General features: G+C 43.9%; 1 protein-coding gene across 1 annotated transcript in view; it reads left to right on the top strand.

The window, feature by feature from the left end:
• The window catches only part of LOC115460561 (double C2-like domain-containing protein beta), a 93,174-nt gene that overhangs the window by 25,246 nt on the left and 54,643 nt on the right, over nt 1-13,285 (top strand). Inside the window, exon 2 of the mRNA XM_030190326.1 lies at nt 12,360-12,439. Coding sequence (XP_030046186.1) covers nt 12,360-12,439 — 80 coding nt within the window. The remainder of the gene's footprint in view (nt 1-12,359; nt 12,440-13,285) is intronic.

Genomic DNA, 13,285 nt, shown 5'->3' with positions numbered 1-13,285 from the left:
AAACATTTACATGTAATTTCATTGAGTGTCCCCTGGTCATTGTACTCTATGTGAAAAAGTATTTCCTGATGATACTCCTGTCTACCATTTTACAATCTCAATTCATGCCCTCTAGTTCAACTGCTTCCCCACACAATACAATAAAGTCTTGTATACACACTGGGTTAAAACTGCTAGCAAAACTAAGGGCCTTCGAGATGATCTTCAACTCCGCTTTCCTACGCCTAATAGGATTAAGTCCAAGACTAATTTTTCAGTCAGTGTCTTATACCTGACTGTTCATGATATTATCCATTTTATATATATATTACCAATTGTAGAGGAGTGGCCTAGTGGTTAGGGTGGTGGACTTTGGTCCTGAGGAACTGAGTTCGATTCCCACTTCAGGCACAGGCAGCTCCTTGTGACTCTGGGCAAGTCACTTAACCCTCCATTGTCCCATGTAAGCTGCATTGAGCCTGCCATGAGTGGGAAAGCATGGGGTACAAATGTAACAAAAAATGGCATAAGTCATGATGGAAAATTGTAAGCCACATTGAGCCTGCAAATAGGTGGGAAAATGTGGGATACAAATGAAAAAAAAAATATATATATATATATATATCAGGTGCCTGCTATATGGAATTCCATTCCATTACACATCAGAAGAACCACTAGTTATGTTGTTTTTAGGACATTTTAAAAAACATTTCTTTTTAAGTAAATTCTAGCTTAATAATTGTACATAATGTAACTGATTCTGTATTGTTCGTTTGTAGGGTTTGCCTGTTTTTCTTTGCTGTTATTCCACACTGAACTCTTTTGGATAGTTGTGGAATACCCTTTTGGGAGGTGGTGGAGAATCAGAAAACTGTGGCGGAATTCAAAAAGGCGTGGGATGAACACAGGGGGTCTTTAATTAGAAAATGAATGGTACAAAAAACAAAATTTAAAGGTTTGCATATGTGTTTGCATGTCAAGTGATGCTTAGATTGACTACATCAGTAGCATGGGATGCCTCACTGTCGCAGATCACTGCTACCGCTTATCTTAATGATATTGCTCTGAAACCCAGGGCTGGCAGAAAGCAGCGAAAAGAGAAGCCAGCACTTTCTCTGTGATAAGGAGGCTGTTCCGGTGCTTTCTATTACATTTCACTGTGGAAATGCAGCCTGTTTATCAAAAACTGTCGTAAATCAAATCAGATCAGTTTGGAACCGCACCAAGTTAGTTCTCCGCGTTTATTAGAAACGAAGAGATGGGATTAGAAGCTGTAAGTACAGATAGGACTAACACATTTACAGTGAGTTTATTTCATCAGAATCCATTACGCCAGCAGTTAGACCGGTTCATTTAAGAGCAGTGGAATTGTTTAGGACATTCCCCTCAGATACTGGTTACAAAGCTAATTAATGTATATGCATGTAACCGCTTTATCATTGCATGTTGGCAATATCAGATAGAATTTTAGATCCTAATGCATCGTTTAAAGCTTAATAAAGAGAAAACTGTATTTATCTGGATAAGAGACTCTAATGATATTAGATATCAACAAAATTTTTCTATTGGGTCTAATCGTCATTGAATTTAAAGTGAAAAAGTTTAGGAGTGCAACTAGATAGCTTGTTATCTATGCAGCTTCATGTATCTTCTAGGATGAAAACATCTTTTTATACTCTTAGGAGTCCTTTTACTAAGGTGCGCTGAAAAATTGGTTGTGGTACTGTAGGCACAGGTTTTGAGCGCGCGCCAATCCATTTTTCGGTGCGTCTGTAAAAAAGCCCTTTTTAAAAAATTTTGCCAAAAATGGATGTGCGGCAAAATCAAAATTGCCACGCACCCATTTTGGGTTGGAGACCTTACCGCCAGCCACTGACCTCATCGTAAAGTCTCACACGGTAACCGGGCGTAATGACCTACATGCACCAAATGCCATTTGGCGCATATCTGATATGCATGTCTGAAAATAAAAATTATTTTTCGGCCGTGCGTATCGGACGCGCACCAAAAATGAAATGACATCAAGAGCCACGCGGCGGCCGGGTGGTAACTTCATTTTGACACACGTTGGGCACGCGTAGAGGCTTACGTGGCTTAGTAAAAGGGCCCCTTAGGAAATTAAGTTCTATTAGAAAGTTTTTTTAACTGGGATACAGTTAGGATCCTGGTTCAATCTCTGTTACTGTCCTGATTTCATTACTGTAACCTTGTATTGATTTGCTGTTCAAAAACACTAATTAGTCATTTACAGTTAGAACACAGCTGTGAGATTGATTTATGGTCTATCAAAATATGATTCAGCTAAAACTTTTTACTTGAAATTACACTGGTTGCCAATCATGGCTCATATTTATTTTTTAAGTTTTTAAAATTTGGGTCGGTGAGGTGCCATCCTATATAATAAATATAGTCACACTCATGCAGAATGAAAGGTCTAAGCGAAATAAATTTTTATTGCATTTTCCAAACGCGAGTGCGATAAAATTAATTAAACACTTTTCTTCTTTTTTTTTTTTTTTTTACAATATCAGATGGCTACATGGTGGAGGAATTCTTTACCCCATCATTTAATATTCAAGAACAAATTAAGGGGCCCTTTTCCTAAGGCGCGTGAGGCGCCTATGCACGTCCAACAGAAGTCAATTTGGAACTACTGCCCGGCTACCACGTGCCGCAGGTGGTAATTCCATTTTTTACGTGCGTCTGATACGCGTGCCAGAAAATCGGCAGTGCTGCACTGATGATTACCGCCCAGTTAACACGTGAGACCTTACTGCTAAGTCAATAGGTGGCGGTAAGGTCTCAGGCCTAAAATGGACGTACGCCAATTTTTATTTTGCTGCATGTCCATTTTCGGCCCAAATAAGGCCTTTTTTACAGGTGTGCTCGATAATGGACCTGTGCGCATCCGAAACATATGCCTCCACCAGCCCAGGCCATTTTTTGGCATGCCTTAGTAAAAGAACCCCTAAAATCTTTTCTATTTCATGATATTGATCCTGTATCCTTAGGTTATAATTAAGTGGTTTGGTTTGTTTTGGTTATGGTTTGTTTGTATTAGCCTTTGTTATTAATACTGTAATTCCTGGATTTTTGATCTGGCTTCTTTTGTTGTAATCCAACCTTGAATTGTAGCAGTAAAGACAGAATATTTATTTATTTATTTATTACATTTGTATCCCACATTTTCCCACCTATTTGCAGGCTCAATGTGGCTTACATTGTGCCATAAAGGCGTTCGCCAAGTCCGGCAAATAGACAAATACAGGTTATGTTATGGTCGAATAAGATAGGTGTAAATCAGGGACCATGGGGGTCGAAGAGAGGGATGTTGTATATTGTCCAATACGATCCTTGTTTTTGCTGTGTTGCTGGGTGTAGATATTTATGTAGGGTCGGTGGGGTAAGCCTTTTTGAACAGTTTGGTTTTTAATGATTTTCTGAAGTTTAGATGGTCGTGGATTGTTTTCACAGCTTTTGGCAGTGCATTCCATAGCTGAGTACTTATATAGGAGAAGCTGGATGCATAGGTTGCTTTGCATTTGAATCCTTTGCAATTTGGGTAGTGGAGATTTAGGTATGTTCGTGATGATCCGGTTCTGTTTCTGGTTGGTAGATCTATGAGGTCTAACATGTATCCTGGGACTACACCATAGATGATTTTGTGGACCTGGGTGCAGATTTTGAAGGTGATACATTCTTTGATTGGGAGCCAGTACAGTTTTTCTCTGAGGGGTTTAGCACTTTTGAATCGTGTTTTACCAAATATTAGCCTGGCTGCAGTGTTTTGGGCGGTCTGGAGTTTCTTTGTGAATTGTTCTTTACATCCCGCGTAGATTCCGTTGAAGTAGTCTGCGTGGCTTAGGACCATAGATTGTATTAGGTTAAGAAATGTTTCCCTCGGGAATATAAGTCCCGGTGTAATAAAACACGGTTCACTCAGTCACTAGGGTCTCCTAGATCAGCCCAAAAGGCCTGCATCAGGAGTCTTCTCGATAAAAGGATCTCAAAATCTTCAGAATTGATGTATTTTAAAATGAATCCATCAGATGGTCTTGAGAAAAGACCTTTATGATGGACAATTTGAGCCTTCAAATCTGGTTAGCAAACAGTCAGATCCAAACCTGAAGGTTCACACTGTCCATCATAAAGGTCTTTCTCAAGACCATCTGACTGATTCATTTTAAAATACATCAGTTCTGAAGATTTGGAGATCCTTTTATCGAGAAGACTCCTGATGCAGGCCTTTTGGGCCAAAACACAGCGTTGTGTTGAGTCCTTGATTAATTAATCTTCGTAAGCATAAGATTGTCCTTTTCGTCTCTGGAGTCCGTGGTCCTTCTCCCACTGTCATCCTCCTCCAGTCATCTAACAAGCAATGCAGGGGAAAATGAACTAAACGATGGAAGATGATCCATTTCCATTTATTCCAGTGTCACTGGTATTCACAGAGTTAAAGCAGAGCTGATAAATTAATCCTTAACATATTCAAAATTTTGTGTTACTTTTCTAAAGTTATTTTTCAGTACTTTTAAGATTTTTTGCTCTTACAACACTGATTATTAATAAAGGAAGGAAAAGGCCCTAATAACCTTAACAACCTCCATAATGGCTGTCAAGAAGACTTAATTTCTTACATCTTTCAAAGGCCTTCTGTGTTTGTAAATTCAATCACCTTGGCGCACACCAGAACTTGAAAATCTTAGAATTAATGAAAAATTATTTAATTAAATATTGAAATTGAAAACACTTTAAGGATTAATTTATCAGCTCTGCTTTAAACCAGAAAATGAAACCCTCTCAGAGTGTATTACAACGCATAAGGGGAGTGCTGTAGAATAAATTAAATTGAAAGCTGATTCTCAAACTGACAACTCGATGAGCTGTATCCATCCAGACAAATGTCAAATATCAGTCATAAATAAAAATGCCATTCTGCTTCACAGTTAAGACCTTTTGTGTCAAAAGCCCCAATTATGCCCTCTAATGCAACAAATTGGAGCCCACTAGGGACAGAGAAAGTACCTACTACTATTAATCATTTCTATATCACTACTAGATGTACACAGTGATGTACACATTATATGCAGGTACTTTCTCTGTCCCTAGTGGGCTCACAATCTGAGGGGCCCTTTTACTAAACTGCATATGCCCCAGGGGTGTAGCCAGACTTCGGCGGGAGGGGTGTCCAGAGCACGAGGTGAGGGGGCACATTTTACCCCCCCCCCGGTGCCGCCGCAACCCCGCCGCCGCCATCTTTGATGACCCCTGCCGACGACCCTCTTGACCCCCCCTCCCGCCGCCAACCCTCCCACACCGTTGCCTACCTTTGCTGGCGGGGGACCCCAATCCCCGCCAGCCGAAGAGGTCCTCTTCTTCCTGCGAAGGCTTCATTCTGTTTCTGACGTCAAAAACAGAACGAAGCCTGGCTGATCTGCAAGGCTTCGTTCTGCTTCTGTGAGTTTGATGTCCTGCACGTACAGGGCCGTGCCTAGGATCTATGGCGCCCCCCTGCAGACTATCAGTTGGCGCCCCCCCCCCCGTGAAAATGATCACGCCCCCCCCCCCCCCGGTGAAAATGATCACTCACCGCTTGCCACACTGACAGGAATTGTCAGCAATATTCTTAGAAACAAATTGCTATACATTGCAAAATAAGATAGCAGATGTAAATTCTCAAAGTGGACATATTCCAAACGCTAAAATGAAAATAAAATAATTTTTTTCTACCTTTGTTGTCTGGTGATTTTCTTTTTCCGATCATGCTGGCCCAGTATCTGAGTCTGCTGCTATCTGTCCTCTTAACTCCATTTCCAGGGCTTCCTTTCCATTTATTTCTTTACTTTCCTCCTTTCTTCTTCATTTCTTGCTCTATATCCATTTCCAGCAATTTCTTCTCTCTCCCTGGGTCTTGTCCTCCCATCCACGTCCATCCTTGTCCCTCTCTGCCCTTCCATCCTCCATCCATAGCCAGCAATCCTCCTCTCTCCCCTCCCCTCCATTTCCAGCAATTTGTCCTCTCCCTGGGCCCCCATGTCCATCCTTGTCCCTCTCTGCCCTTCCCTCCTCCATCCATAGCAAGCAATCCTCCTCTCTCCCCTCCCCTCCATTTCCAGCAAATTGTCCTCTCCCTGGGCCCCCATGTCCATCCTTGTCCCTCTCTGCCCTTCCCTGCTGCATCCATAGCTAGCAATCCTCCTCTCTCCCCTCCCCTTCCAGCAATTTGTCCTCTCCCTGGGCCCTGCTGCTGCCTTCCCATCCATGCCTCTCTGCCCTCCCATCCATGCCCTCCCATCCATGCCTGTCTCTCTGCCCTCCCATCCATGCCTCTCTGCTCTTTCCTCCGCGCCCTGGGGCCTTTAAATCTTTTACTTCCGGTCGCAGCAGCGTCAGTGAAAGTGGAGCGCTGCCGACGTCTCCCTTCCCTTTGCGCTCTTGGTTCCCTCAGTGTCCGCCTTCTTCTGACGTCAGAAGAAGGGGGAAAGGGAAAGGGAAATGGGACTTGATATACCGCCTTTCTGTGGTTTTTGCAACTACATTCAAAGCGGTTTACATATATTCAGGTACTTATTTTGTACCAGGGGCAATGGAGGGTTAAGTGACTTGCCCAGAGTCACAAGGAGCTGCAGTGGGAATTGAACTCAGTTCCCCAGGATCAAAGTCCATTGCACTAACCACTAGGCTACTCCTCCACTTGACGCACATAGCTGCCGCGCACCAGAAAGCAAAAAACATTTTTCAGACGTGCGTAGCGGACGCATGCCAAAATTGAAATTACCGCAAAGGCAATGCAGTAACTGGGCGGTAACTCCAATTTGGTGCACATTGGGCATGCCAGTGGCGTAGCTACGTGGGGCCAGGGGGGCCTGGGCCCCCGTAGATTTAGCCCTGGACTCCCCTGACGATGACCCTCTCGACCCCCCTCCCGCCGCCAACCCTCCCCCGCCATTGCCTATCTTTGCTGGCGGGGGACCCCAATCCCCACCAGCCGAGGAAGTCCTCTTCTTCCCGCGAAGGCTTCGTTCTGTTTCTGACGTCCTGCACGTTGTACGTGCACAGGGCCGTGCCGATGCAGTAAGCAGGGTAAGCGCCGCAGAGGGGGTGCCCACCTCTGGAGGGCGCCGCCGCGGTGCTTACCCTCCCACGGTGCGTCAAGAAGGCGGGACACTGAGGGAACCAATGAGTGCAAGGGAAGGGAGACGTCGGCAGCGCTTTCACTGATGCTGCTGTGACCAGGTAAAAGATTTAAAGGCTTCGGTGGCGCGGGGCGAGGGTAAGCTCCGCGGCGGCACCCTCCAGAGGTGGGCACCCCCCTGCGGCGCTTACCCCGCTTACCGCATTGGCAAGGCCCTGTGCACGTACAACGTGCAGGACGTCAGAAACAGAACGAAGCCTTCGCGGGAAGAAGAGGACTTCCTCGGCTGGTGGGGATTGGGGTCCCCTGCCAGCAAAGATAGGTGATGGCGGGGGAGGGTTGGCGGCAGGAGGGGGGGTCGAGAGGGTCATTGGCAGGGGAGTCCAGGGCCAAATCTACGGGGGCCCAGGCCCCCCTGGCCCCACGTAACTACGCCACTGGCATGCCCAACGTGCACCAAATTGGAGTTACCGCCCAGTTACTGCATTGCCTTTGCGGTAATTTCAATTTTGGCATGCGTCCGCTATGCACGTCTGAAAAATGTTTTTTGCTTTCTGGTGCGCGGCAGCTATGTGCGTCAAGTGGCATTTGACGCGCGTAGACCATTACCACCTGGTTACCGTGTGAGACCTTACCGCTAGGTCATTGGCTTGCACTAAGGTCTCAGACCCAAAATGGACGCACAGCATTTTTCATTTTGCCGCATGTCCGTTTTCGGCAAAAAAAGGCATTTTTTGTAGGTGCACTAAAAAATAATTCTGTGCACGCCCAAAACACACATCTACACTACCGCAGGCCATTTTTCAGCACACCTTAGTTAAAGGACCCCTAAGTTTTTTGTACCTGGGGCAATGGAGGGTTAAGTAACTTGCCCAAGGTCACAAGGAGCTGCAGTGGGAATTAAGTACATAAGTTCATAAGCACCGCCATACTGGGAAAAGACCAAGGGTCCATCAAGCCCAGCATCCTGTCTCCGACAGTGGTCAATCCAGGCCTCAAGAACCCGGCAAAAACCCAAAAACAAAACAAAAATTTAAATTAATAATGTTCAATGGACTTTTCCTTCAGGAATCTGTCCAAACCCCCTTTAAACTCAGCAAGGCCAACTGCTGTCACTACATTCTCCGGCAACGAGTTCCAGCGTCTAACCACGCACTAAGTAAAGAAAAACTTTCTCCTATTTGTTTTAAATCTACCACATTCTAGCTTCATTTTATGTCCCCTGGTTCTATTATTGTTAGAAAGAGTAAACAAACGCTTCGCATCTGTCCGCTCCATTCCACTCATTATCTTGTAGACTTCTATCATATCACCCCTCAGCCGCCGCCTCTTCTCAAAGCTGAAGAGCCCTAACCGTCTTAGCCTTTCCTCATAGGGAAGTCCTCCCATCCCTTTTACCATTTTCGTCGCCCTTCTCTGCACCTTCTCCACTCGAGGTGCGGTCTCACCATGGAGCGATACAACGGCATTATAACATCCTTGTGTTTGTTTTCCATCCCCAGGTTGCCAGGATCAAAGCTTGCTACACTAACCATTAGGCCAGTCCTCCACTACCTGCATATAAGGGGGTCTTTTACAAAGGTGTGCTAGCATTTTTAGCATCTGCTAAATGCTAGAGACACCCATATGGGTGTCTCTAGCGTTTAGCACATGCTTAATTTTAGCGTGTGCTAAAAATGCTAGTGCCCCTTTGTAAAAGGACCCCTTAATAAACGCAAACCACTTTGGTTGTACCAGAGAAAGGTGGTATATCAAATCCATGACTCTGTACCTTTAGATTTTCGAGGGTGTGATTGGTACTTATCCAATGTTCCACCAATGCAGATTCATCCCTTAAGTTATAGATAGTATTAACTGTTCCAAAAGCCCTCATTTAAATTTTTCTGTTGTTTGGCCGATATATAATAAATGACATGATCTGTGTTGTGTCACAGTTTGAATATTGTTGTAACTCGTGTTGCAAAGGGCAATGCTGAATGTTCAACATTTTTCTTTTTTTTTTTTAATATTTAAATATTTTATTAATTTTTACAAGCGACAGCACATCACCATTCAGCACAATGTGAAACATTTTTCAGCTCTAAACCAAATATAAACAATAACCATCTAACCTTTACTACTGTGTGCGGTTTTCCTCCTATATAATCTGGTAGATCCAGATACAAAAATAAATGTCAATAGCGTTACGTATTTGACTGGTATAAGTATGATCTCCATTAACCAAACATTTTCCATCCTAAATGCATATGTGTATGCCACACACTGTTTTCACATTTATTGCGTCCAAATTCTGAGACCATTATGAAGGCAATTCCAAGGTTAGCCAAACAAATACAGTTTGGTGCTTTCAGGGCTTTTTTTGAGGGGGTACTTGGGGGTACTGAGTACTGGCACCTTTTCCATTGTCTGCTAAAATTGACCCATGGTCCCCAAGTTTTAATGAAAGAGCTCAGGCTCTACACACTAATTCTGCCTTGTCATAGATTCTGTGACTGGTTGCAGGGGTCCTGGCTATTGTGGGATGAGTCCCTCAGTGATCACCTCATCACTGGCCTGACATTTGAGTACCGGCACCTTCTTTCCTAGAAAAAACACACTGGGTGCTTTAATCCCTACCCCTGTGGAAAGTGAAACAGAGAAATTATATATATATATATATATAAAATTTGCTAGACCAAAGGGTGGTTTAAAAAGGAATAGAAAGAAAAACCTCCGAAAAAAAAAAAAGTCACAAACCCATGCTCAGAAGGGAACAGGGGGATGGTGCAGGTCTGAAGCATCATCTCATATCCCCAAGGGGCTTGGGCGAAGGACAGCTGAAACAGCCAGGCCTTCATAGCCTTTCTGCATTTAGCAAATGAATACTCCTGGTATAGCAGCAAAGAGTTCCAAATGAAAGAGCCAACATAGGAGAAAGCAGAGCAGTGAGAAATATCTGGATGTAGGTGAAAAGATGGAGGAAGGGAAAGTAACAGAGCCAGCGATTATGCAAAGGAATAAAAGGAGTCAAATGGGTAGGTAGATAAAGTGGTAGGCCAAGATGAACCAGGCTGAGAATTTTAAGCTTGTATCTGTGGCCAATGTGTTGATGTAGATTCAAATCAACCTCATGCATGTATGTTATAGAGGGGGTCATGGTTGTTTTCATTGATCTTGAAAACTAACAAAATTGTTCTTGTAAAGCTAGTTCTGCTAGAGTGTACAGAAACTGTAATTTAGCAGATAACAATTAGTAACTTGGTGCGGGCTTCTTAACAACTTCTGTGGCTAGTGCTTTCAGGAACCTTCATATAAAGTGATATAATATTGAATGCAGCAAGCAGGCAGAAATCACATCTTGACACGTAGCAAGAAAATTCAAAGATCTGAAAGATCTTAAATGTACAATTTGAGTTCTACAACCTTTGGTCTGAGATATCGGTCAATAACAATTGACAAGGATGCAACAAAGAAACATTAACTGTAACAAAAGGATGCCTTGGGAGGGCTGTTAGAGATCTGTCTATTTTAGGAAGTAAATGAGTGAAGTGATTGAAGTTCAGACTCTTTTTGTGTAATCAACTGATCATGTATACCACAAATTAGTATTGTCTCAATTTTACGTGAGTAACATAGTAGATGACAGCAGATAAAGACCTGTATGGTCCATCCAGTCTGCCCAGCAAGATAAACTCATAGCCATCTACTCTGGAGTTGGATCATCTACGGTGGGGTTGGATAGTAACAGTTGATAAAATTGGGGATCCTTCAATTGTTTAAGAGCTTCTGATATATAAGTTGATTTATCAAGAGAACCACCCCAAAATAGAGGTGTTATAACAACAGCAGTATTCCTTGATAATGATTGAATTGCTGTATATTTCTCTTTTGTGAGAGTCATATGTAGCCATCTCTTGTTAAATTTTAGAAGCATCTTGCTAATTTATTTATTGGTTAATTAATTGGTTATAGCACTTACATTAAGCTTATCAAAATTCTTAAGCGGATCACCAAAGGAACAGAAACAGAAAACATTGAACACTATTGACTCTCACAAGCCCCTCAAAGGCTGGATCTACGAGGTTTGTGTGTGTGTGCGTTGGGGGTGGGGGGGGATCCAAGTAGATATTTTTGATGCTGTAAATACGTCCAGTATCATTCTAGGAGAATCCTTGAATCCTTAGTGCTACTGAACTAAGTAGGAAGGAGATGTAAGAAAGGAGAAGAGAGCTCTGAGCAGTTGTGAATGAGGCTTAAGGTGGCAGATTGGAGCCTGGTACTGATTGAGCTGGAAGTACAGAGGTCCTTTTAGAAAGGCGCGCTGAAAGGGGGCTTGCGGTAGTGTAGGTACGGGTTTTGGGTGCGCGCAGAATTATTTTTCAGCGTACCTACAAAAAAATGCCTTTTTAAATTTTTGCCAAAAATGGACGTGTGGCAAAATCAAAATTGCTGCGCGTCCATTTTGGGTCTGACACCTTACCGCCAGCCATAAACCTAGCAGTAAAGAATTTGGGCGGTAATGATCTACGCGCATCAGATGCCACTTGGCACGTGTCCGCTGTGCATTTCCGAAATAAAAAATATTTTTCAGACGCATATAGCAGACGCCCACCAAAAATGAAATTACCGCAAGAGCCACGTGGTAGTTGGGCGGTAACTCCATTTTGGTATGCATTGGTCACGCGTAGGCGCCTATGCGGCTTAGTAAAAGGGGCCCACAGTGCAGCAGCAAGGAAGTGTGAGATCTAAAAACAAACAAAAACCGGAGATGATTTCATAGGCTTAGAAGAGGAAAAGGGAAAATCAAGAGTTTCCACTGAAGACCCATAGGGAGGTGGGAGTGAGAGTGTTATTTAAATGTCATTTTTGTATTGTGCTGATTGCTGCCTTATTTCTCATTTTGTACATTGCAAAGGGTGCATGGGACCTTTCCAAGTGAGAAAGTGCTTAAGGGATTGGGGGGAGGCAGGATATGCATGGGAGTAATGCTTTTGGAGGGTGTGAAAACGGCACAACACTGGCAGCAGGGAAAGGGAGAGTGGAAAGAGGGCCACTGTTAGCAGGGGAGGAGCAAGAAGAGGCACCATCAGTAATAATAAGGGAGCAGAATACTGTTAGTGGGGAGGGGGAGGGGGGGAGCAGTGCTGCCAGTGCCAAGAGAAGGGGGATTGGGAGATCTGTCATGGGGTGGGGTGGTGGTGAGGGGGAATGGCATGGTCAGCAGAGGGCTGCCTTTGACAAAGGATCATCCTCTCTTCACTCACAGCATCTCTTGGGACCCTGGAGTTCAGCCTCCTGTTTGATGAGAAGATGAATGCTCTGCACTGCAGCATCTACCAAGCCAAGGTGAGAGAGTGCATGAGGAATGGGCAGATGGGTCACTCCAAGGTGAGAGAGTGCATGATGTATGGAGGAGAAGAGATGCATGGGTCTCTCCAAGGTGAGAGAGTGCATGGTAGATGGAGGAGAGGGGATGAACATATACTTCCAAGGTGAGAGAGTATATGGTGGATGGAGAGGAGATGCATGGGTCTCTCCAAGGTGAGAGAGTGCACGGTGGATGGAAGAGAGAGGATGAATAGGTCCCTTCGAGAGAGTGCATGGTGGATGGAGGAGAGGGGATGAATAGGTCCTTCCACAGACAGAGAATATATGGTGGATGGAGAGGAGATGCATGGGACTCTTCAAGATGAGAATGCTCAAGGGACAGGTGAGGGGGTGCAAGGACCCCTGCGAGGAAGTTCCTGACACACAACAATCTGGAGGGACATACCCAGTGTACCTAAATGTGACTCACCTTGAGCTACTACTGAAAAAGGTGTGAGCAAAATGTAAATAAAATAAAGAAAGAAAATTCAACCTGCCACACAGAGTGCCGATGGGAGAGCTGAGTATAACCAGCAGGAGATAGGTAAAAGTCAGAATCTGTATAGATTATCGATAAGACTTTGTCTACAGTAAGATTACTGTTCTTTAGGCTGCATCGCCAACCAACAGAATTTTGTTTTGACTGTCACGTTCTCTTCTAGGCTGGAATAAGTGACTCTCTCTCTGTAGCTGAAATTACTGCAGTGTGTATCTGAGCCCAGAAACCTGCAGATTCAATTGAAAGCAGGAAAGCTAAAATTGCCTGCACTGATGTTTTCATAAGATGCTTCTCTCTTGCTTTAAATCTAGCCCAAAGGCACAATA

The sequence above is a fragment of the Microcaecilia unicolor genome, chromosome 1 (assembly GCF_901765095.1).
Source record: "Microcaecilia unicolor chromosome 1, aMicUni1.1, whole genome shotgun sequence".
In the NCBI taxonomy this organism is placed as follows: Eukaryota; Metazoa; Chordata; class Amphibia; order Gymnophiona; family Siphonopidae; genus Microcaecilia; species Microcaecilia unicolor.
Note: the sequence above shows the minus strand (reverse complement) of the source record. Positions and strands in the feature narration are given on the sequence as shown.